General features: G+C 43.6%; 1 protein-coding gene across 1 annotated transcript in view; it reads right to left on the minus strand.

Moving 5' to 3' along the window:
- Positions 1-25,932, minus strand: part of LOC126473965 (proton-coupled amino acid transporter-like protein pathetic) — a 442,265-nt gene extending 416,333 nt beyond the window's left edge. Inside the window, exon 1 of the mRNA XM_050101338.1 lies at positions 25,813-25,932. Within this exon, the coding sequence (XP_049957295.1) occupies positions 25,813-25,872 (60 nt within the window). The 5' untranslated portion in view covers positions 25,873-25,932. The remainder of the gene's footprint in view (positions 1-25,812) is intronic.
- Between the last annotated feature and the right edge of the window lie 1,348 nt (positions 25,933-27,280).

Genomic DNA, 27,280 nt, shown 5'->3' on the forward strand with positions numbered 1-27,280 from the left:
AGAGCCTCCTTCAGCTTGAACAGTCCCTTGCTGACATGAAGGGTTCATGTATTCATGAGATTGTCTCCATACTCGTACACGTCCAACCGCTCGATACAATATGAAACGAGATTCGACCGACCAGGCAACATGTTTCCAGTCAGTTTCCAACGTCTGTGTTGACGGGGCCAGGCGAGGCATAAAACTTTGTGCCGTGCAGTGATCTAGGGTACACGAGTGGGCGTTTGGCTCCGAATGCCCTTATTGATGATGTTTCGTTGAATGGTTTGCACACTAACACTTGGTGACGGCCCAGCATTGAAATCTGCAGAAATTTGCATAAGGATTGCACTTCTGTCACGTTGAACGATTCTCTTTAGGCGTCGTTGGTCCAGTTCTTGCAGGATCTTTCTCCAGCCGCGGCGATGTCGGTGATTTGATATTTTACCGCGTTTCTGATGTTCACGGTACACTCATGAAATGTACGTACGGAAAAATCCCCACTTCATCGCTTCCTCGGCCCTCGTGCGCCTACTGTAACACCACGTTCAAATCCTCTTAAATCTTGATAACCTGCCACTGTAGCAGCAGTAACCGATCTAACGACTGTGCCAGTCACTTGTCTTATACAGGCGTTACCGACCGTAGCGCCGTATTATGTCTGTTTACATATTCTGTATTTGAAAACCAATGCCTATACTTGTTTCTTTGGCGTTCCAATGTATTTAGATCATAAGAATGATACTGTGCGTGACGTTGGTACTTCAGAAATTACGCTGTAATCTACCGCATGGTTTCTGCAGTGCTGGGTCTGAACCATGACATCTTTCGTATTACCGTTCTTACTACACCCAACAGAGGTAGTCACGCAGTCAATGACAGAGTGATTGCTGCAGTGGCAGTTGTGAACCACAGCATATTTATTATGATCTGATCATGGTCTATGATAGCCGAAACGGGTCATTTTGTATACAAACTGTCATGACTGTGGGAGAAAATAAATTATTTTGAAAACAGGCGATCAGTGGTGTCTCTGTTACGCCTCAAATGTAGTTCTTTCCAAGAATATGGTTCTTTCTGCAAGGAAGTCCTGAAGCTGGTAGAGTTTATTTGTATTGACATTGCGGAATTGAATGGAGCGCCTTTCGGATGTGAAAGGATGCGGCATCAACTTGCGCGTCATTGTCTGTGGGCCTCCTCATCTGTGAATGAACAGAGCGAGCTGTGTTTCACAGTAGACTGCCTGACAAAAATAATGAAGCAGCCAGTAGTGGTGGTCCTTTGCCAGTGTACATTTGTACACGTACACAGCATCGCCGGTTATGTAAAATGTTAGCTGGAAATTCTCTCTGCCAGGTGACACGCCACAAGAGGGCATCAGTGTTTTTCGCAAAATGAAACAATAGATTTCCATTGTAGATTGTATTGTGCGATATTAAAATCGTGCTCACCGCTAATATCGTCCGTGAGCCATTATCAAGCACATTTGCTCTGTCATGTACACTACGGGGCATTAAAATTGCTACACCAAGAAGAAATGCAGATGATAAACGGGTATTCATTGGACGAATATATTATACTAGAACTGACATGTGATTACATTTTCACGTAATTTGGATGCATAGATCCTGAGAAATCAGTACCCAGAACAACCACCTCTGGCCGTAATAAAGGCCTTGATACGCATGGGCATTGAGTCAAACAGTGCGTGGATGGCGTGTACAGGTACAGCTGCCCAAGCAGCTTCAACACGATACCACACTTCATCAAGAGTAGTGACTGGCGTATTGTGACGAGCCAGTTGCTCGGCCACCATTGACCAGATGTTTTCAATTGGTGAGAGATCTGGAGAATGTGCTGGCCAGGGCAGCAGTCGAATATTTTCTGTATCCAAAAGGGCCCGTACAGGACCTGCAACATGCAGTCTTGCATTATCCTGCTGAAATGTAGGGTTCCGCAGGGATCGAATGAAGTGTAGAGCCACGGGTCGTAACACATCTGAAATGTAAGTCCACTGTTCAAAGTGCCGTCAATGCGAACAAGAGGGGACCGAGACGTGTAACCAATGGCACCCCATACCATCACGCCGGGTGATAGGCCAGTATGGCGATGACGAATACACGCTTCCAATGTGCGTTCACCGCGATGTCGCCAAACACGTATGTGACCATCGTGATGCTGAAAACAGAACCTGGATTCATCCGAAAAAATGACGTTTTGCCATTCGGGCACCCAGGTTCGTCGTTGAGTACACCATCGCAGGCGCTCCTGTCTGTGATGCAGCGTCAAGGGTAACCGCTAGTGATACGAGGCCGTTGGGATCCAGCACAGCGTTCCGATTACCCTCCTGAACCCACCGATTCCATATTGTGCTAACAGTCATTGGATCGCGACCAACGCGAGCAGCAATGTCGCGATACGATGAACCGCAATCGCGATAGGCTACAATCCGACCTTTATCAAAGTCGGAAACGTGGTGGTACGCATTTCTCCTCCTTACACGAGGCATCACAACAACGTTTCGCCAGGCATCGCCGGTCGGCTGCTGTTTGTGTATGAGAAATCGGTTGGAAACTTAACTTTCCTCATGTTAGCACGTTGTAGGTGTCGCCACCGTCGCCAACCTTGTGTGAATGCTCTGAAAAGCCAATCATTTCCATATCACAGCATCTTCTTCCTGTCGGTTAAATGTCGCGTCTGTAGCACGTCATCTTCGTGGTGCAGCAATTTTAATGGCCAGTAGTACATCATCTACCATGCTCATCACATTATTTTAGGTGACATTCCAAATGAGCTTGATATTGGCCCATGGCCGGGATTAGTTAGTAGTACGATTTAATAAAGTACAATACAGCCTACAACGGCCAAGGTATTCTTTTGTTAAACAGTTAGAGGCTGTGAATCTGCAAGGAAGCGAAGTGCTGTTCGTGTTTAGAGTTGTTACCAGACCTGGTAGGGTACATAAGGGCGGTGAACTGCGTCAGATATTGAGTGATGTCTGTGACGGACATGGAAAACATGCACACTCACGTGAGACAGCTTTATCAGCAACTCAGCAGAGTTGTGGGTACCCATTTGGCCATTTGAACATTTGTATCTCGCCTGGGAGGCGGCGCGTGGGTAAGGAACATGAGCAGGAAAAGGTACTAATCTCTCGGTACTGCAGTATGAATTTAAATCCCCTTTAATCAAGCAATAAGAACACATAACTTGGAATGAGGTGCGAAGCTGAAGCGAAGTGTCCTGGCTGGCTGCACCTGATAAGAATGGGGTGAAGCAGTCCCAGATCTCGTCGAGCTGCACAGAACCAGCTAGAGGTCGCTGCCGTCGGCGTCTCGTGATAGTGACAACCTTTGGAACTATGTGGCATCGTTACTATCGATACCACAATAACGACTCGTACAGTAGCCAGATTTATACAGTAGTTGGATGTGAAAGTGGTCCGATGTTGGCCTGTATGGGAACGAGAGGGAAGGCATACCCGTCGGCAAGGTTCGGATCGACTACACCTCACCACTACACTGGAGGTTCGCCGTGTTGTGCACCAGACACATCATAACCCCTGCGCCTACAATCCGAGAACCAGAAATTGACTGTCTGCAACATTCTGTCTCGTCACGCACAGTTGATTGGAGACTAGCTGCAGCCACACTTAGCAATTATTGCCGCATTACCGAGCGAGCCAGAACAGTGTAGCATACTGGACTCGCACTGGGGAGGACAGAGGTTCAATCCCATGACCTAGGGAGAGATCCCATTCTTCCAATGCTTTAGAGGGACACAGCGGTGTTACTCCCTGTGTCATTGTGTGGGCGGCCTGTCACGTATGACTTCATGTCACGGCTGGTTTGCAACTGAGGGGGCTTTTAACGGTACAACGGTACATCACTGATATCCTGTGGTCGCATGTCTCACCTCTCATCCAGCAGTATTGTCGTGTCATTTTTCAGCAGGACAACGGTCGTCCAAACACGGGACGTGCCTCTGTGAAGTGTCTGCAGGGTGCGAAGGTACTTTCGTGACCAGTAAGATCCCCAGATCTCTACTTGGTAGGACATGTATTGGACCAGGTTGGACATCAACCACTCCCATTGTCAGTATACAGTATATCAGGGACCAGCTACAATAGTTGTTGGCCAGCATGCCGAGGGAGAGGATAGAATGGCTTCTACGTCAGATGGGATGTAACATCATAATGATAAATGGGATCATACCACCACCATCTTCATAATTTTGACGCGGTTTTTTAATCACCGAAATACCGCCACATACCCTCTGAACCTGTTATAATTGATTTCCTTCCTCCTCTCTTTCTAGATGCTTCTTTTGTCAGGCAGTTTATACTGCTGTTTACCGAATCCAAACTCTTTTTTCTATGGAGGAGAGTTTTTTTGTTCCAAGAAATTTATAGTTCACGAGCATAAAACGTGGTTCTTAATTATTTGACAAATTGAGGTCAGCTATGTGTAATTATGGTTTGCTCTCCTGTACGCGACTACCCTTCTTCGGAATGGCTTGTGCCTTTCTCAAACCGCTAAGAGCCCTCCATTGTTCAAGCGAACTACAATAAACGGCTGTTAGGTAAACTGCGGCAATACTTAAGGCGGAACTTGACGTTTCGTATATCGTCACAGGTAGTTAATATCGGAGGAATTTTTGTAGTGTGTGACTGACACTATATATCAATTATAGCGTGTCTCCAGAAGTACACTCTAAGAAATAGAATGATGCACCAAGAAGGGAGCATCGGAATGGGACGGAAATCGGTATATATTAGGTACATATACAGACAAACAAATTATTACAATTTCACAAAAATTGGATGATTTAGTCAACAGAAAGAGCTGAATCAAGTCGATAACGTGTTGGTCCACCTCTGGCCCTTACACAAGCAGTTGTTTAGGTTGGCATTTGTAGATAGAGTTGTTGGCTATCGTCCTGAGGGATATCGTGCCAAATTCCTGTCCAACTGTCGCGTCAGATCATCAAAATTCCGAGCTGTTCGGAGGGACCTGCTCATAATGCTCCAAACATCCTCAGTCTGGAAGAAACAACACTTAATGAAAAGTGAAATAGTCCCGAATAGCTTTTATATTTTTAAGACGCTTAGAGAGTCACTCAACAGCTTCCACGACTTTTAACTTGCATCTTCTTTGGTACAGAATGCTATGTCATATGATATAGAGAGCTATTACAGAATGCTGCAGAGTAACATTTAGCCGGCCAGCGTGGCCGAGCGGTTCAAGGCGCTTCAGTCTGTAACCGCGCGACTGCTACCGCCCCAGGTTCGAATTCTGCCTTGGGCATTGATGTGTGTGATGTCCTTAGGTTAGTTAGGTTTAAGTAGTTCTAAGTTTTAGGGGACTGATGACCTCAGAAGTTAAGTACCATAGCGCTCAGAGCCATATGAACCATTTTTAGTGACATTTGGCGCGGCTAAGCAAATTTCTCACCCTTCCAGTGGTAAAACCATCATCAACGATGAATGTCCAGTCTGTGTCAAAATCAGGAACCGTCACCACTTTACCAATTAAAATACGCTCCTGTGAGCCTGTATGCATCGTCCGTCGCTTGACATAGGCCTACAGGAGCATATTTTAATCAGTAAAATGATGTCGATTCCTTACTCTAACACAGACTGGACATTCCCGCCGTCGATGACGGTCTTACCAGTGGAAAGCTGAGAAATTTCCCTTGCCCCGCCAACTGTTAACCTGCAGCATTGTGTAATAGCTCCCTATACTACGTAACGTAATGTTATATACACGTGCAAATGGGACTTAAAAGTTGTGAAAACGGGTGTGTGTGTCTCTAAACGACTTCAATAAAAACAGCTACTGCGGAATATTGGACTTTTAACGCTTGTGTGTACAAATACACGTGGCGTACTGTACGAATTGGTCAGTCAATTATGGGGCCAAGTTATGGTTTGGCAAGCTCGATGACAACCCGTCCACTGTCTGGGGTGGTTCCAGACACCTCTTCACTGCTCATCGGGGCTCAGTCCGAAGCGAGACTCATCACTGAAGACAATTTTACTCAAGTCAATGAGATTCCAGGCCGAAGATGTGTCTGGAGATGCCTCGGACACCGGTGGGATACGAACCTGATTGTCACCCCTCATACGGCTCGACAACCACAGGTGATGGTTTCTGTGCCATTTCTTTTCGTAGCAGTACCCATTGGTTGTCATCCGCGGCACCTTACAGCACAGCGGTACTTCGACGATATTCTACGCCCAGGCTTGTTGTCCATGGCTTGCCATGCTGGGCTTACATTTCAACAACACAATGCCCGACCGCACACGACGAGAGTTTCTGCTACTTGTCTCCGTGCTTGACACACCATATCTTGGCCACCAAAGTCACCGGATCTCTCCCCGATTGAAGACGTTTTGGAGAATTATGGGCAGGGTCTTCTCACCAGCTCGGAATTTCGACGATCTGACTTGGAACTGGACAGGAGGGCACCCAACAATTCTGCCAATCAATGTCACGCCGAATCACTGCTTGTGAATGGGTCATAGGAGAACCAACGCGTTATTGGTTCAAATGGCTCTGAGCACTATGCGACTTAACTTCTGAGGTCATCAGTCGCCTAGAACTTAGAACTAATTAAACCTAACTAACCTAAGGACATCACACACATCCATGCCCGAGGCAGGATTCGAACCTGCGACCGTAGCAGTCGCTCAGCTCCAGACCGTAGCGCTTATAACCACCCGGACACTCCGGCCGGCAACGCGTTATTGACTTCCTCAAATTCTGAAACTCTTTCTCTTGACTAATTCATACAACTTCTTCTGAAATTAGAATTTTTTGTTCGTGTACAAGACATCTACGGACCTCTGTTTCATTCAGATAATTCCTTCGACGGTTAGTCTTTTATTAATTTTTTTTTATTTTTTTTTTTTACAGTACTCGTCAAACTCCCAGCTAAATAGAATTCCTGTATTGTAAAACTTAATACGATACATACGTGCAGCAATAAAAAGTGATCGGAAGGGAACAAATTAATTACAGCTGTGAGAAAAAAGAAAAAGGCTGAGTAACAAGATTGAAGAACAAATGAAATGCATCAAGGTATGTTACGTGGAGAGGTTGTACTGTAGCGTGATATCGAAGGCGCATACCGCTCTCCTGACCTTCGACTGGATAAGCGAAGAGGTGCGAGGTGTACCTAGTAAAGGCTGTCGCTATCGGCCACAGCTGTTCCAACAGATACTGGGCCACGTTCTGTGCAAGCTCGCTACACAAATGTTCGCCTGAGGCACACAGCCAGCACACCTCACATAAAACCCTGGCTACCATTCGCCACAGCGCTGCGTAGCTAACAGAGCGTAATGCTTTAAGAAAATCAACGTACGGCTTCGTCTGTGTGCATACCGCGCTCATGAGATTATCCAGGCTATCGCAAACCTTCTCCATCGTATATATGTGGACGTTACAGGATTCTAAACAGGTGCTAGGAGGTAGACACAATGGTCAGTAATGAATAGTTCAGGTGCCATGACGTCTTCGGATAGTCAATGCGTGTCAGAGACGTGTCTATGACCCGCTTACGTTCCACAACAGAAAAAATTAACTTGAAAAAAAAAAAACCTTTTCTGACGAAGGAAGAACTACAATTGTAGCGGCTGGGACCGATCGAAAGTGGCTTCAAAAAGCGGAGAGTTGTCTGTTCTATCAACTATCAAGACCATTTACCTGCAAAACTCTGGCTTGTATAGAACAGATATTTGAAATTTAAGGAATCTAAAGACACTTAAGGAAAGATATTTTCTAGCGTACTCTGTTCTTTTAATGTGAAACAAAAACTTTATCTCATTAACTAGTCGTTAGCTTCTTGCACACCCTGAGGCCTTATCAAGCTACATAACAAACAAATCTTATTTGTGTTTACAGCATGTTACAATCCGTTCATCAGTGTGGTAGAAGGCAACTGTGTTGGCGTCTCAAAAAGGAATTTCACTCCACTACAGTAGGCACGGGCGCAGTTATTAAGAACGTCAACAGGTTACATAATTCACACAGTATACGTAACACATCAAAATACGTTAATTTTACCATAATAGATTCTTCTGAACTCCGTGACGATTTCTAAGAGGGTCTATAATAATAACCTCTACCATTGACAACAGGAGGTGATTTTATTTAATGCACAACTGGTTTCGGGATTATGCCCATCTTCAAGAGGTTTTACATTCAGTTACACGTTTCATTGATGGAGATCGCTGTTTAAATGAAGAAACAAATAATGTGATAACGACTAAATAGACCCAACTGAAACAACTGGAAGTTGCTAAGTAATGTGTGTTTTAAAGTGTTATAGTACTCACATACAGCTAGAGAAACCATGTCATTAGCGCATTAAATTCATCACATTTGTTACAAAAATATCTCCATTATTTACACGTTAACTGTGTGTTATATATCATGGTAGATATTGGTACCTCCATATTATGTGTTTGATATAGTAGCTGTTAATAATTTCAGAAGCACATACTCTCACAAAATCTAATGTGTCTATGTAGGAAGACTGAGGTTATGATCAAAGACCTTACAGCAAAGAAACTCAAAGACGTCACACATACAGAAACATAGCAGAGCGTATAGATCATGAGAATGAAATTGGTACAACCACACCGTCATTTACTATTCGGAGTGATTGCTGGGAGGGATTGCTGGTAAATCATATAATGTTGTAATCATTGTCACATTTACTATTTTTGAGTAGTTCTGAGGGGGCAGTGAGAAATAGTTTAAGTTTTTAAAAAAATCATTAAAGATTTGTAGAACTAACTAATTCCACAGGTCTACTTATTCACTGAGAATTAGGTGTACTGAGTTGGAGGTATGTATGTGAATTTCAAGCTCTTCAAGAAATTTCGTTTTCTCTCCTTTGCTTAGAATGTGCATTATCTGCAGGTTGTTTGTAATGTAATCGCTACAGAACCCTCTTGAAGAGCTTCAAATTTACGTACATACCTTCAACGCACCACACTTTATTCTCAGTGAACAAGTCTTTTCTACACATCTTTAAAGAAACTTGTAACAAATGAAACTGTTGCTCGTTGCCCCATCACAACTAGTTAAAAAACAGTAACTTTGACAAAGATTACAACTTTACACGATTTCTCTGCATCCATTGTACATATTATAAAAGACAGTGTGGTTCCATAATCATAAAACAATTTTATTTTCATAATCAATAATATCTGTTACATTTCTTTATGTGTAACATCTTTGAACCTCTATGAGCTAAGATCTTTGATTATAACCTCAGTGTTCCTATGTAAATGCGTTAGATGTTATGAGTGTACGTGCTTATGAAATTATTAACACCCACTGCATCAAGGGCATAACATGGAAGTACCAATATTTACCCTGATGCAGTTAATGTGTAAAAAATCGAGATATTTTTGTACAAATGTGATGAATGTAATGCGCAAACGACATGGATACTCCAACTGTATGTGAGTACGATAATACTTTACAACACAAGTCGCTTAGCAACTTCCAGTTGTTTCAGTTGGGTCTATTTATTCATCGTCACATTGTCTTATTTATTCAGACAGTAATCTCCAACAGTGAGCACTAAAATCTGTTATCGAATGTAAAACGACTTGAAGATGAGCACAAGCCCGAAACCTGCCGGCAATAAATAAAATCGCCTTCTTTTGTGACTTGTAGCGGTTTTTATTCTACTACACCTTACAACAAACTACTTTAGCGTAATTACTGAAGGGGAAACATACACAACAAACAAAACAAATTTATTGTGATGTAGCTTGACAACGACCAAGAGGGGGAAATTCTCTAATTGCTAATGATGACGCTGTTAGCAGACGATCAAGCTGTATTCACGAATAGTGAAGTTGGACTACAGAGAGATGTCTATGAACCACACATAACATGTAAGATAAATACCATGTCAAAATCAGTACAAAACATAGAAGCCATTGCTTTCTGTAGGATATAGGCAGTAAGGGCAAAAGCAGTAATAGGAAACAAGATCGTAGAGCAAGTAGATAGATTTAAATCTTCAGGGACCACGCTAACATACAGAGGAGACCCACATCAAAAACACAAAAACTCAGAAGTTCACTTACCTAAACGGCATCTTTAGAAGGTCTCTCCAAAATAAAATGTGAACGGAAATGCATCTTAAATTTTATGTCAGTATTAACATTGCTGTATGAGAGTGACTCTTGAGCAATTAAAAACTAAATAAAAAAAGATGAACAGATTAAATAAGTATACAGGCCAACGAAATGAAACTACTCAGAAACATAGCAGCACACAAGACGTTAGATCATAAAATATATAGATGCAGATGTCAGGAAGGAATTCAAAATATTTAAACGAAAAGCTTTATGAAAATGGACAAAAATGGATATCCTACTTGTTGCGAATGGAGTAGTCAAGATTACCACTACATTTTTGGCAATATATTCCGAAAGGTAACAGACATATCGGAAAATCAGCATAATGATGGATGGAGCAAATGTAATGCAAGAGACCGAGCAAGGCCTAACCCCTAACGCATGACAGATGAAGAAGAAAAGGAAGGAGAAAAAGAAGATGGAGAAGGAGAATAAAAACAAGCTAAGTAATGAAATGAAGTGGTTATTTCAGAATAAAAGAATAGCCAATGCTGGAAGATGATTTCCTTCAAAAATTTACAGGACATTTGGATCGGCAGATTTACAAGAGTCATAAGTGAGGACCGTCACCACAGACAACACAGTGGCCGACGGCATTCACATAACGACCGAGAGCAGCGGCGTTTCTGTAGAGTTGTCAGTGCTAAGAGACAAGCAACACTGCGTGAAATAACAGCCAAAATCAATGTGGGACGTACGACGAACGTATCTGTTAGGAAAGTGTGGCGTTAATGTGCTATGGCAGCAGACGACCGACGCGAGTGGCTTTGCTGACAGCATGACATCGCCTGCAGCGCCTCTCCTGGGCTCTTGACTATATCGGTTGGACCCTTGACGACTGGAAAACCATGGCCTGGTCGGATGAGTCCCGATTTCAGTTGGTAATAGCTTATTGTAGGTTTCGACTGTGGCGCAGACCTCACAGGCTCATGGACCTAAGCTGATAGCAAGGTAATGTTCAAGCTAGAGATGGTTCCATAATAGTGTGGGCTGTGTTTACATTGGCTGGACTGGGTCACTTGTTGGTAATGGTTATGTTCGGCTACTTGGAGACCATTTGCAGCCATTTATGAACTCGATGTTCCCAACCAACGACTGAATTTTTGCGGATGACAATCCACCACGCTACTGGGCCACAATTGTTCCCGATTGATTTGAGGAACATTCTAGACAATTCGCGCGAATGATTTGGCTACCGAGATCCCCCGAAAAGGGGACTATCTAACATTTATGGGAGGTCAGTTCATGCACAAAATCCTGCACCGGCAGCACTTTCGCAATTATAGACGGCTATAGAGGTAGCATGGCTCAGTAATTCTGAAGTGTATTGAATGTATTCGCAGTTGTGATTAAGGACAATCATGAGTTGTAGAATGGAATTACGATAGTAAAATTTTTGCCGCGCAAGGACTTGAACCCAGATTGCCCGCTTATCGCGAGCGGTCACCTTACAATTTGTCTATCCGTACACGACTCACGGTCACACCCAAATTTCCATATGTCGTCAAGCATACGTCTACGACCTGTATTCGTACATCCATGATGTATATTCCTGTACAGGTCAGACGTTGTACTTGATAGTCGCTTGCCGGTGTTTCTGAAGTGGACGTCCAACGACTTGTTGAGTCCATGCCACGTCGGATAAAAGGAGATCCGACATGGAATTAGGAAGTATCGCAAGTGTCTTTTGTCATTTTAGTGTCTTCTTTAGAACAAGAATCTTCGTCAAATTATCCTGTGAACTTTTAAGCAGTTTTGTTAAACGTGCATTTTTGCTCTTATATTTGTGCCACAACACCATTGTTAACGGTTAACATTATCATATTTTTCCTCTATCGTTTTTTAAGTAACAAACCCTCTTAGTGAGTAGATTACACATATGTCAACCAACAGTAGGATTGAAAATCCCCTTGTTATTGTCATATTACGACTTCAGTTTATGTTTTGTACCATGCGTCATTTATCTTTTAATTCGATAAACAGCTGTTAGATGCCAACGGAAGAAAATGAATAATAATATAAATAATAATAGTAATACTCATACTAACAATAAAATAATAATAGTAATAATAATAATGATAACTAACGGAGTGGAAGAGCCTCCTCGGCAAAGTTTTGATATTGGGTTTCTGCAGTGTCGACACTTTGAAAACTATTCAGCATGTCGGCATGTTGACCTTGTGAAGTGTGCACACTGTTTCATTCCGCTGCGGAAGTTTATCGAATGTGCCCCGCAAGTTCAGGAAAATTGGATCAACTTGGGCGCCTGTTTACGACTCTCTTCATTTCAAATATGAACGGTGAAAGCTTTGATTCACGTTATTGATATGCCCGTGATTCACGTTAAGCTCTACAGAGTAAAGTTCCGTTCTCCAAAAGAGCTCTAGCAAGCAAGCAGTAACATGTTCCATAACTCATCAACAGCTTGACACATGTTTCCTCAACTACCGCAGTACATACAGTATGATAATTATTGAAATACATGAAAAAAATCGTAAGTTAGTTACAAATTACGTGTGCATATTCTTCATTCAACATGCGAACGTCACTACAGATTTTTGGATTTAGGTTATGACATGTTCGATATGCCTGCCACCATTGGCGGTGATGTGGCGTAGACGAATAGCGAAATTCTGCATAACCCGTTGAAATGTCGGAACATTGTGCTGTCACTGACCTCCTGAATGGCTGTTTTCAGCTGAGCAAAGGTTTTCGAGTTGTTGATGTACATCTTTTCCTTAAATATAGCCGCACAAAAAGCAGTCGCATGCGTCAGATCAAGAGAATATGGCGGCAAATCGAGGCCCAAGCCAGTGGCGTCTGGGTACCACAGAGCCAAAATGAGAAGTGATACTCCAGGACATGAAGCACTCCCCTGCTTCGATGAGGTCGAGCTCCGTCTTGGCATGAACCACATCTTGTCGAAATCAAGTTACTTTGGATAACGGGGATGAAATAATCTTCCAAGACCTTCACGTACCGTTCGGTAGACAACGTGCCATCAAGGAATATCGCACTGATTATCCCGTGACTGAATATTGCACACCACAGTCACCGGTTGAGGGCGAAGAGACTTGTCGACCGCCAAATGCAGATTCTCAGTCCCCCACCTGCGCCAGTTTTCCTTATCGAGGAACCCACCCAAATGAAAGTGGACATCATTGCTAAACCAAACCGTACTAATTTCCATCATGCAGTTCGCGGCTCTTGGTCTAGTGGCTAGCGTTGCTGCTTCTGGATCACGGGGTACTTGGTTCGATTGACGGCGAGGTTGGGGATTTTCTCTGCCTGGGGACTGGGTGCTTTGTGTTGTCCTCATCATTTCATTATCATCATCATCATCATTCGTGACAGTGGCTCGATTGGATTGTGTAAAAATTGGACTGTGTAAAAATTCTGACTTTGTACGGGCGCTGATGACCGAGCAGTTGAGCGTCCCACAAACCAAACGTCATCCCATCATGGCTGGCGGCCGACCGTGCCATTTGAACATCCTAACGAAAACCAATCAATGGGTACTACGATTTTATTTCATATAGTTTATTAATCGTCTCCCTGTACATCTGTTAAGGTGTGTGGTCCGAGCGAAGACGAGGATAAGAGTGCTGCACCATCTTCGGATCGCGCTGCGGTCATAACGCACTCGAGTAAATAAGCGATCACATGGCAAGCGCACACAGACTGCCACATGTGGGCCACCGCATTCTCTGCCGTGAGTCATCGCGCCATAACGCTTTACTCCGACGCTCTATAGCCCGCTAGCAGCGTTGTATCCATACGTCTTGACGGCGTTGAACTTTTCGTTATATTATGGTTTTAGTGGCCCACCATCATGAGGAATGTATTTCCACAACGTATGTCTTCCCCATGCGTGCGAGCTACAGAATAACGGCTGTATTGTATTCTCAATGGAATGGGCGCTTTTGAACTACTAATTTGTACAGTTTTGTGGTACTAACTTTTCCGACTTTCTTTTTTGGGTGAAGATAAAGACTAACATTGGTGAAACTTAGTGGTGTAACATGGAAAGGTAGAGTATACAATAGCGAGTAGCAATAGTGGAATTTTATTTTGCCTGCAATTACTCAATTATCGCTGCTCGAGGAAGGTATCGCGCTACGTTCAGTGGGCGTGCAGGTCCTTCTTGCAAGCCGATTCTGCGATACGTTGAATCTTATATCAACGGTGGCAGAGTAATTGGTCCGAAAAATACGGGTAGGCATGGATCGGTACGCACTGAAGATGACGTTGAAAAGATGAGAAGTACGATCACAGCCAGCTCAGAGGAATCTGCAAGAAGGTTGTCACAAGAAACTGGAGTCAACAGAAATATAGGGCTCAACATCCTTAGGAAAGGTCTGATTTGCTTCTAAACTTCAGGTACTCTGCAAGCTGAAACCAGCTGATTTATGCAGCAAGATGGGAATAACGAAGTCATTCAGAATTTTGGAGAGAGGCTCATAATGAATGATGAAGCTCACATCAATTTATGTGGTTACGCGAATGAAGAGAATGTGAGGTTATCGGCTGGACAAAACCCGTGTGAGAGTTACGAACGCCTTTTACACAATATCAATATCAGGGGCAACAGACACTTACTTTTTTCTTTTTTAAAAAAAAAAAAAGAAAAAGAAAATGGTGAATCTGGAACTCTTAGTGGCAATAATTACGGTCGCACAAGGATTCAGAGAAGGAAATTATTGCAACACGTATTTTCCAGTCATGTCGAGGTTTGGTGACACTGAATAGCCTCTCCATTCCCCAAGCATAGTTACTCCACACTTTCTTCATGGGCTTATTTAAAGTATAAAGACCATGACAATAAATAACATCTTAGAGGATGTTGAACCAGCCATAAGAAATGAAATCAATTGATATCAAATTTAACGCTTGCAAAATGTATGAAGGTAGTGTTAGTTCGTAGTCAGTAATGCGTACGATTCAGCGGATGATGTCTAAAGTCTGTAATTTTTAAAGAAATAGGCAACGTTTGCCGTTCTCCTGTATTTTTCATGTATCATACTACGTACCACATCAGTTTAGTAACTGACAATTTAGCACAAATAAAGTACACTTCATATAAATCTGGTCATTAATTAATTGTCACACTTTATTTTCTGAGTATTTTACTATGAGAGACTAGCGCCTTTCCGCTATTTATCTTTTTATCTCAATTCAAACGTGTCTTGCTTGGAAATTAACTTCTTCAGTTTTCGTACATCTATCCTCAACCTCTGGCAGATAGTGGGACAACAGCTAATCGATATATAAGAAGTAGTGACAACACTGCCAAGCGTGTGCCCGTATGTACCGGGTGATCAAAAAGTCAGTATAAATTTGAAAACTTAATGAACCACGGAATAATGTAGATAGAGAGGTAAAAATTGACACACATGCTTGGAATGACAGGGGGCTTTATTAAAACAAAAACAAAAAATGTATTGCTGGACGCGTGAAAGATCTCTTGCGCCCGTCGTTTGGTGTTGATCGTGTGCTCAGCCGCCACTTTCGTCATGCTTGGCCTCCCAGGTCCCCAGACGTAAGTCCGTGCGACTATTGGCTTTGGGGTTACCTGAAGTCGCAAGTGTATCGTGATCGATCGGCTTCTCTAGGGATGCTGAAAGACAACATCCGACGCCAATTCCTGACCATAACTCCGGACATGCTTCACAGTGCTGTTCACAACATTATTCCTCGACTACAGCTATTGTTGAGGAATGATGGTGGACATATTGAGCATTTCCTGTAAAGAACATCATCTTTGCTTTGTCTTACTTTGTTATGCTAATTATTGCTATTCTGATCAGATGAAGCGCCATCTGTCGGACATTTTTTGAAGGTTTCTATTTTCTTTAGTTCTAATAAAACTCTATGTCATTCCAAGCATGTGTGTCAATTTTTACCTCTCTATCTACATTATTCCGTGATTTATTCAGTTTTCAAATTTATATTGACTTTTTGATCACCCGGTATTTATTTGAATGCGACTGGTTCGGCGGGCCACTTCATCATCCCCTCTATCGGTAAATAGTGGTATTACAACCAACTGTATACTATGCCATAACAGGGGGAAGAATAGATTTCACAGAACTGCTCATGCGTGATGTGACCAATACAAGCCCTCAGCTAACTACTATTAGGAAGTGCACATTTGGTTATAGATCACTATTTGCCAATAGAGGGACCGATGACAGCTGACTGGACTACTGAAACCGATCGCACTTAAATGAATACATACATGGACGCAGCTGACGGTGTTACCACTACTTCTTATACAGGATGTTAAGTGTACAGGTTAAGGTATTGCTACAGTTGTTACCTTTATAAGTACCCACTTGAGGGAGTTAGTCTTTGTTTTCTCTGCATCTATCAGTTTTATCGCAAACTCATCACATAATTTACTACCAAATGTTTTCCGCACTGTCATAACTGTACCAGGAAGCGGACTATGCATGACACTATGTGTGGTGTCACCGCCAGACACCACACTTGCTAGGTGGTAGCCTTTAAATCGGCCGCGGTCCGTTAGTATACGTCGGACTCCGGGTGTCGCCACTGTCAGTGATTGCAGACCGAGCGCCGCCACAAGGCAGGTCTAGAGAGACTTCCTAGCACTCGCCCCAGTTGTACAGCCGACTTTGCTAGCGATGGTTCACTGACAAATTAAGCTCTCAATTGCCGAGACGATAGTTAGCATAGCCTTCAGCTACGTCATTTGCTACGACCTAGCAAGGCGCCATTATCATTTGCTATTTATCTTGTGATGCATGTACCGTCAGACCGATGTTCACCAATTATGGATTAAAGTTAAGTATTCCACAGCTACGTCCTGTTTTTGCTAGTTCATTTCCGTGTTCTGTTCTAGACCTCACGCCAGCCTGCGTGAGCTTAAACGCGTGCCTTTCGGCTTCACCTCGTAGTGGGTTGGCTGTCTTGCCAAGTCACAACAGTATGGACAATCCGTTTTGCGTCCACACGTTCAAGTTTCACTACTGCCTTGTTGTCTGGCGAAAAATTAACATTAATGGATGGCTAGTGCCAAGCGTACTTGGAAGTACTAACCAACCTAAAAACGTACTACTCGTAATAGTTATAATGTTTAGTCTGCAAATGAAGTAAGTACTGGTGTAATGCAGTTCAGTACACTGCTGTCAGTCATCAATAGAAATATCTGCGTTTATACACTCAACACCACATATAAACTGGTTCCGTACTTTGTGGTATCTGCTGTAGACAACACTAATAGCTACTTTACACTTCGCTCCTCAAGCTATCATTCAGTACTGCTTACGTCTGTCTTGTGTTAAAAACAAATTACTTTTTAAAGTAGTGGGATCCTGTGCACGCACTCTCTAGATCATCCCGACATCAAGGTATTGTGTGATTTGGTTTCACCACATGTACTGACAGGCACAGGAAAACAACAAACATCACAGTTTTTGAAGAGTCCTTCAGTATATCTGGAAATAATTTATGTTGATCAAGAACAAGAGTGGACCAAATAGTGAATCTTGTGAGGTACCATATTTAATATATCACCACATAGAGTTTTTTTAATTGTTGTGGTGTTTCTAGATTTCCGGAAAGCTTTTGACACCGTTCCTCACAAGCGACTTCTAATCAAGCTGCGGGCCTATGGGATATCGTCTCAATTATGCGACTGGATTCGTGATTTCCTGTCAGGAAGGTCGCAGTTCGTAGTAATAGACGGCAAATCATCGAGTAAAACTGAAGTGATATCAGGTGTTCCCCAGGGAAGCGTCCTGGGGCCTCTGCTGTCCCTGATCTATATAAATGACCTGGGTGACAATCTGACCAGTTCTCTCAGGTTGTTCGATGATGGTGTAAATCACCGTCTAGTAAGGTCATCCGAAGGCCAGTATCAGTTGCAAAGCGATTTAGAAAAGATTTCTGTATGGTGTGGCAGGTGGCAGTTGACGCTAAATAACGAAAAGTGTGAGGTGATCCACATGAGTCCCAAAAGAAATCCGTTGGAATTCGATTACTAGATAAATAGTACAATTCCCAAGGCTGACAATTCAACTGAGTACCTGGGTGTTAAAATTACGAACAACTTCAGTTGGAAAGACCACATAGATAATATTGTGGGTAAGGCGAGCCAAAGGTTGCGTTTCATTGGCAGGACACTTAGAAGATGCAACAAGTCCACTAAAGAGACAGCTTACACTGCACTCGTTCGTCCTCTGTCAGAAAACTGCTGCGCGGTGTGGGATCCTTACCAGGTGGGATTGACGGAGGACATCGAAAGGGTGCAAGAAAGGGCAGCTCGTTTTGTATTATCACGTAATAGGGGAGAGAGTGTGGCAGATATGATACGCGAGTTGGGATGGAAGTCATTAAAGCAAAGACATTTTTCGTCGCGGCGAGATCTATTTACGAAATTTCAGTCACCAACTTTCTCTTCCGAATGCGAAAGTATTTTGTTGAGCCCAAGCTACAAAGGTAGGAATGATCATCAAACTAAAATAAGAGAAATCATAGCTCGAACAGAAAGGTTTAGGTGTTCGTTTTTCCCGCGCGCTGTTCGGGAGTGGAATGGTAGAGAGATAGTATGATTGTGGTTCGATGAACCCTCTGCCAAGCACTTGAATGTGAACTGCAGAGTAATCATGTAGATGTAGATGTAGATGTAGATTTGTTGATTTGGCGCCCTGTTTCCATTTCTTTGTCTGCTAATGACATGCCTTAAACGTTGTAAAATTTAGTTTTACCTTTCAACAGGATGTCGACGACAAGGTCGTTAGGGACAGAGCACATTCACAAGCGGGGTAAGGACAGTGACCTTGAGCCGTTCGCGGCCCGTTATGGCATCTCGTTTCTCATTCGGTTTACTGACGTCACTAAGTTTCTGGCTTGCCTGCCCGTGTGTGGCAGCAGCAGCCCTTATTAATACGAGTACTGTGGTACTATCTTTCGAGCTACCGCTAGTGTTTCCGGGTCGCGTTGTCTGGAGCAGGGAGTTGGGGCAGAGCAGCAGAGAGGTCCAAACAGCCAGTACTCGCCCGACCGCTGGCGACACGCATGCACTCTCCGACGTCAAGGACCGGATTCAGAAAGTTTTAGTTGAATGGACCGTGATATTTGTGTAGTGCAATTTTCACCTGTGTGTGTGTGTCCGCCCGTCGAAGTGCCCCTATGGCAATAAGTTGTCAGTCGACGATTTATACTGGGATCTTTCCGGTGCCGGATTTGAGTGGGGACGACCGTTGGTTGGTCGTTCGGTCGGTCGTCGCAGCGGACGACGTGCATTTGGTCTTCCGACCGCTTCTGGCTTCTCTGTGTTTGTACCGACTTCCAATTTGTCCGTGTTGTTTCACAGTGACTGGTTTTAGTAGTGTGAGTTGTCGGTGGAATTGTTTTCCTGGATCTGTGTATATCGTTTGTTTTGAATGAGCAGTTATTTTAATGCTGTTTGCGTACTGGATTTGGTGAGGAGTTGCGAACGGACATCAGTTCGGTTGGGGCACAGCAGCGAGTAGGTCCGTGCAGCGCGGGGGCAAGCCGGGACCGCTGGCGGCTTGCTGCCACCGGCGGATCGAGGAGGGGTAGCTGCGAGAGCGACGACTTCGTTGCACACCGAACCCTGGACGTTTGAGTGAAGAGTCAACTGCCAATGCAACCTCGACTGTTCTGAGATCTCGCCTTTGGTCGGCGGGTTGTTGCACCCATGGCCGCTGTCCCTGGCGGCAACGAGTGAAGTGCTTTGAGGCGGGAAATATTGCAGCCGTATTTCTCTATGTGTTATTCATCATCGAATTTAGCGTTATTCTTATTGGTGAATGCAACCAGCGGTATTTCCTGCCTTGTGGCCGCTAACGCCCCAGTTACCTGCCCTGGAGTTCAGCGTACTTTTCCGGCGCTGTACCTATCCTCATCGTGTTGATGCTGTCCGACACTGTGTGTAGTTCGACAGCCTCTTGTATTGTACGTCTACCTTGGTTCTAGTGTTTCCTTCGGCCTTCGTGTTTTCTGAAGACATATGCTGTCTGTCTCTTCGCCCTTGCCAAAAAATATTCCATCGTTGTACCGATGATTGGACGTTAGGCGCATGGTTAGTCGGTCGGTCGGCGCTTAAGCTGCCCTTAGTTTGAGTTGCCATCCTGTTACGTGAGTACAACTCTTGGCTGCCTGTCTCACCTTACATTACGTTTGAGTTACCTTTCCAGGCCGACCCTTGGAACACTTGCTGAGACCCACTTGTCCTGATTCCTTAGATTGTGTTTGAGGATATTTGAAATTTTCTAATTATTGTTGATGTGGCCTTCAGCCGAGCAATAATTTCACTTCTTTCGTGAGAAGGTCTTCAGCCGTGTTACAGTAAGTTTTTTTTAAGCAAACTTGTTTTAAAGCCAAGGTATTTACTTTAAAGGTGCTATTTGTAATTGTTTTCCTGACTTCTAATTCAGGCCTTCAGCTGTTTGTTGTTTGAGGTATTGTTGGTGGCCTTTGGTCCCAAAATTGTGGAATTGTTTTATTTTCCCTGTGAAGAGGCTTTCAGCTGTCATACAGTCAACTGTAATTTCTTTAAAGAGATTGTTTTAAAATTTTAAGTTCTTTAAATGAAGTTTACGTATTCCTTGTGCAATCGAGAGTAACTGATTACGGCCCCGTCCACAATCGTAACCTTGTCCTGCCCCATCCTGAGAACCCAACTCTCAGACCTTTTCATGGAAACCGTCCTGCCATGAGCCTTACGAAATCAAAGGTAACAGGACTGCAAAAACCAAGCTACATACTGCCTTGTGTGAACAACGTTGATTCGCAAGACGATTTAAGGCCCACATATACGGACTGATTCAGCTGTCCCTTCTTATGGGTTTTATGCAATCTACAACAACTTCAAGATTTTTGTATATGCAAACTATGAGTCCTACAGGAGAAACGAACAAGACATTTTTCTAGAAAATTTAATGTAGTTGAATTTTGTACTGGGATATGTTTTCGATAGAGGCCGTAGCTTTGGAAATAGTCAATGGAAATGTACAAAAGTGATCTTTAAACATCGTTTTTCTGGAATATCTCGAAAACGGTGGTCTCCAGCGAAATGTATCCGGGTAAAATATTCATCTACAGAAAATTTCCTACAAAAAGGTCCTGTTAATTCTTTTTCTGTAGGACTAATAGTTTGCGCAGAGCGAACGATAGATTATGAAAATGTTGTACATGTTTTCTATTTTTAAGGCTTTGCAGGTTGCATGAAACGGTTCGGTAGGGACATGTGAATCAGTCCGTATGTGGCGTGTCAACAGTTTTACAAAAGGCATATCTGACGTTATACTCAATAAAAGAACGCTTTCTCTCCATTAGAAGGATTACATAATATGTACAAAATCTTTCCCGAATAACTTTAAGTCATTGGGCAATGTAATATGCACACATATTTAAGAGGTTGCTTGGTATTCAAAACAGATGCAGTCTACTGGGCGATCGATGTGTAACACCATGATTGTTGTCCTATAGAAGAGAGTACACCACTCCTTTACCACCGTGCTTACATAACAATGAATTTTTGTGGCTCTCGAGTCCAGGTTAGTCATGCTCACGAAAGAAATTGCCTATATTTACAGCTGTGTGATTGTAGAGATATGTGCTAGGTAGACGTATCTATCGACAGGCGTCTAGCCATCCTCTGCCACTAACAGCCAAATCGATAAATTGACATGCAGGCCCTATTTAAATACGGATGAAGGCCAGGTAAAAAGAAGATGCACCTTCCGGCTTCCAGCGATGAATCCACAGTTGAATGAACGGAGTCACCTAAAATTATTTCGCTTTATTTACCTTTTTCAATTCCTAGCAGACACTACACAATTGGCCTTTAAAATTGCAATAGCAGAAACTATAGCAGATGATGAAACTTATTTATTATGCATGTACAGAATATTACGCAGAACACATGATTAAGTAAGTAGGGAGTGAAATTTAGCACACACAGCTGCCACATCTATAAGTAACAATGTCTCTAAGCTGGGTGGGCATAAGTCGACCGCAGCCTCGATGGCAGGTATAGATACGTCACTGCATGCTGCTCCAACTTTATGCCAGGGCCTATCTATCTTAGTAGTTGGCGTCTGGTGGAGTACAGTGTCCCAGCAATGTGCAACCAGATGTTTTCAGCCCTTGAGAGTTCTGGACAAAGTGTTGGCAAGGGCAACAGTGGAAGAGGTTCAGTGTAGAGTTAAGACAGGATAGCAAGGGAAACATGTGGTCTTGTGTTATTTAGTTGAATGAGTGTACCGTTGGGCGTAGAACTGCCAATGTGCCTCCCTCTTCTCGTGCATCACACGAAGCTGCAAGAGTGGCTGATGTGATGATACTCCGTAGTGCTCCAGTCACCAATGCACTGTCTGATGGGAAGCCCATTTCCTCACTAAGGGAATATAACGTAGCTGTGTGATATTGCACCGTCGGACGAGCGATGTGGCTGTCGTCTCTGGCGCTAGTCATGTGAGGTCATGGAGATATCGCATGGTGTTGCATATTACCGTTCTGGAGCCGCCTGTTCACATTCGCTTGGCAGTTGTGGCATCCCAACCAAGGCGCACAATAAATCGCAGAACCATAAAGTGCAGTCTCAACAGGGTACGGTCCTGACACTGTCGAATTGTGACACATAGTTGTATATGTTTTGCTTTCTTACAAGGAGAGTAGCATGATCTTCTTACAAGAAGTCAACACTCAAATTTGAAAAATGGTTCAAATGGCTCTGAGCACTATGGGACTTAACATCTATGGTCATCAGTCCCCTAGAAATTAGAACTACTTAAACCTAACTAACCTAAGGACATCACACAACACCCAGTCATCACGAGGCAGAGAAAATCCCTGACCCCGCCGGGAATCGAACTCGGGAACCCGGGAGCGGGAAGCGAGAACGCTACCGCACAACCACGAGCTGCGGACAGTCAAATTTGTATCTCAGTGAGAAGTCAGGTGCGTATTCTTCAATCGTGTACAGAGTTTGACGGCTTAACTCATACCTAATTTGTTCTGTTGCGCTGGAAAGCTGATTGTTAGCGTATGTAAGCCTTCAGCGCTCTCCAAGCGAATTTGACGTTTGTTAATAAAGAAATTAAATTTCCTGTCTCAGTACACGATCATTGTGAATGTTTTGTGAATAAAATCGCCTGGGTCGCTAAATAAATTTCATTCTTTATTTCTCTAAAGACTCAAGTTAGTTGACTTCGAGATTAGGCATGGGTTTCCGCATTGACACTGAACCTTGTTTTGCGGGTGGGTGGAAATTTTCTCCGTTCGTGGACTGGATGTTGTATTGTCCTTGCATTCGTATCGTCGCACCTGGCAAGAAAATAGCCTTCAATACCGTGTCGTGTCGCATTTACACTACTGAGGTGGCTCAATGGGCACGATTCGAAAGCCAGTAAATCGAAAGAAAAAAAAAACCTTGTTTCGCATGCTTTTTGGTATCTAATAGTGTCAGTAGCCGAAACGGCGGAAATTTATTTAGCGATCCATATGGTTTAACTCTCTTAACATTTGACGTCTATAGCATGTCGCTACATTCTGTTGTAACTTTAATGACCAGTGCGATAGCTTGCGGCTCTAAACGCTTCTGGTAGCGAACAGACTTGTTCGTCAAATTTGCTGGTCCATATCCATGAGTTTTTAATAATCATGGAGACGTACCAACAAGGTCTGTCTATGCAGTCTCACTTTCGAAGCAGAAGTCGCACTGCCACAAATAATTTTGACGGTAGCTGGACTGCCTGCCAATGCAGAAAAAACATTTCTTGCATTGACTTAAACAATGAATATAAAGAAGAAGAAAAGATAGTGGACCATAAAATGATAGAAAATGATACACATACACACATCAAAATAACACAATATCGGACAATCAGAGAGATTCGATTTTTTTTATTTCGTTGCACTGCCGCTTCTATGTTGTGCGTAGAATATTGATTTTCTTCTTAACACACCACCATTTGACTGTATTGTTGCTTATTTAATTACGACCCAGGTTTCCGGTTTTATGCCATTTTGAAGTGATTGAGTTTGTGTCATTAACATATACTGCAAAACATCAAGCTTAAAATTGGCTATAAATTAAGAAAAATACTCGCTCCCCGCGAAATGCCAGATGTAAAATCATCATCTTATAAAACGATCAGTAAATAATAGTGATAGCACATCATATTTAATAAAAACAGATTTACTTTGGTATATAAAAGATGAACACATGTTCCCACTATTATGTACTGATCTTTTTACAAGATGATGATTTTACATCTACCATTTCGTGGGGAGCAAGTATTTTTCTTAATTTATGGCGAAACTTGATGTTCTGAATTGTATGTTAATGACATAAATTCAATCAATTGAAAATGGCATAAAGGGCGGAACATGGGGCATAGTTAAATAACAATACAGTCAAATGGCAGTGTGTTTATTCAAAAATTATAGTATGATTGTTGCTTGCAACATCAGAAACTGTGTAAAGTGTGTGTGGAAAAGACGCAAGACCTATAGCACCTTGGTAATTGTCAGTGCTCTGGTTTTTATCCATATACTCATGTACTGGCAGTTTCCACAATTGTGAAACTCCACGACACAGTAAACAAAAAAGAAAAAAAAAAACTTTTCTACGCAAAACACGCGCAATGTAACATCGACGCATAGAACTTAAGAAACCTTGTCAGCGCTGCCGTCAACCAACTTTTTTTTCTGAGACACGTCAAACACAGGCCATTTAGGCAAAAACGTCAAACAGAGTGGCGCACAGCAAAATGTTTGACAAACTAGTGAAGTATGACACATAGGTGACCGTTTACATGCATCGACAACGCGTATGTACGACAAAAACGTCAAACAAAGCGACGGACCGCCAAATAATTTGATAGATTAATGAGGATCGGCTAATGAATCGTTTACAAGTGTTTGAACTATTTATGTTTGACAAACACATTAAGCAAAGCAGTTTGTCAAACTGATGATGTTAGGTGTTTTCCGATCGTCTACATTGTTTTGGCAGTGTATGTTCGACAAACACATCAAACAAAGACGCGCAACTACATGATTTGACAAACTAGTGAAGATTCTCACATAGTTTGATCGCGTACAGGGGTTTATACGTTATATGTTTGGCAAACACGTGAAACTGAACATCAAACCGACCAATAACGTTACAAAGTAGTGAAGTTTGACGGATTGTTTCATCGCATACTGGGTTTCCGCAGTGTATGTCCGACAGATACGTCAAAGAAAGACGCGCAGCCAAATAATTTGACACTTTAGTGATGTTTACCGGATAGTTTGATCGTTTACAGTGACGGCTTAACAGTGACAAAGGAGCATGTTTGGCGGCGTGGAAGCGGAAGAGAAAGGCCGGCTGGAACACGGAGGCGCGCGCGAGCCGTTAGGCGGCGTCGGCGGCCGCAGCCTTGGCGATTCGGAGCGGAAATGTCAGCCGCGTGCCGGCCTCGCAGCCACGAAGCGCAGCGTCGCGAGATACACGCGGGAACGAAGTACGACCGCTGCTGCTGCACTACAGCGATCGCGTCTCAGCGGCGGCCTCGGGGGTGGGCGATCCCCCTCCAACAGTGTAGCGAAGCCCCAGGGAGTGTCCGGCTGCTGTCGGACAGGAGAGGAGCCACAGCGGAGGCCTCTGGCTGCAGGCTACTACTCACCGTGACGCCCGTGGACAGCGGCCATCGCCAGCGCCTGCCGCTGCGCCCTTTGCGCGACATCCCGCAGACCGGCGTGCAGACTCAGGCGGCAAAGCGCGGCCAACTGGAGCGCCGTGGCTCGGCGTTCTGCACAGTGCGCGCCCGCCGTGACGCGATACGCCAGCCGCCACGTCACGCCGCGTCACAGCCGGGCCGGGCCGGGCGTGGGCACCGCCGCCGCCGCCCGCTCCGGCGACTCTCGCGTCGTGGGAGGAGGCGAGCGCCGGCCACTGACACCGGCCAGCCGGCTGCAGCCAGCCACACGGAACGAGTGTCGAGTACTTCCACCTCGACACCGACACATTTTTACTCGGCAATTTTCTGTTGATATCACTCACTCCTCCACTTCATAGCACAGTGGCTCCCAGACTGGGTGTAATAATCTCCTCGGGGCAAAATGAAGCTCTCTCAGGGTAAAAAAATAAAATAGAAATAAATAATTTCAAGTTATCGCGGTGTACTGAATAGTCCATATAATTTCGGGCATGCAGCCGCGCAAATAAATTCCTTCCTCTGCTACTTCGTGCGCGTATCATCCAGCCATTATTAAAGTACACTATGTGATCAAAAGTATCCGGGCACGCAAAACATACGTTTTTCATATTAGGTGCATTGTGCTGCCACCTACTGCCAGGTCCTCTACAGGGTGGTCCATTGATCGTGACCGGGCCAAATATCTCACGAAATAAGCGTCAAACGAAAAAACTACAGAGAACGAAACTTGTCTAGCTTGAAGGGGGAAACCAGATGGCGCTATGGTTGGCCCGCTAGATGGCGATGCCATAGGTCAAACGGATATCAGCTGCGTTTTTTTAAAATTGGAATCCCCGTTTTTATTACATATTCGTGTAGTACGTAAAGAAATATGATTGTTTTAGTTGCACCACTTTTTTCGCTTTGTGATATATGGCACTGTAGGTTTTTTAAATTAAAATCCAAAACGTAGGTACGTTTGAACATTTTATTTCGGTTGTTCCAATGCGATACATGTACCTTTGTGGACTTATCATTTCTGAGAACGCATGCTGTTGCAGCGTGATTACCTGTAAATGCCAAATTAATGCAATAGTTGCTCAAAATGATGTCCGTCAACCTCAATGTATTTGGCAATACGTGTAACGACATTCCTCTCCACAGCGAGTAGTTCGCCTTCCGTAATGTTCGCACATGCATTGACAATGCGCTGACGCACGTTGTCAGGCGTTGTCGAGGGATCACGATAGCAAATATCCCTCAACCCATAGAAAGAAATCAGGGGACGTCAGATCCGGTGAACGGGCCGTGGTATGGTGCTTCGACGACCAACCCACCTGTCATGAAATATGCTATTCAACACCGATTCAACCGCACGCGAGCTATGTGCCGGACATCCATCGTGTTGGAAGTACATCGTCATTCTGTCATGCAGTGAAACATCTTGTAGTAACAT

Source organism: Schistocerca serialis, chromosome 4 (genome assembly GCF_023864345.2).
Source record: "Schistocerca serialis cubense isolate TAMUIC-IGC-003099 chromosome 4, iqSchSeri2.2, whole genome shotgun sequence".
NCBI lineage: Eukaryota > Metazoa > Arthropoda > Insecta > Orthoptera > Acrididae > Schistocerca > Schistocerca serialis.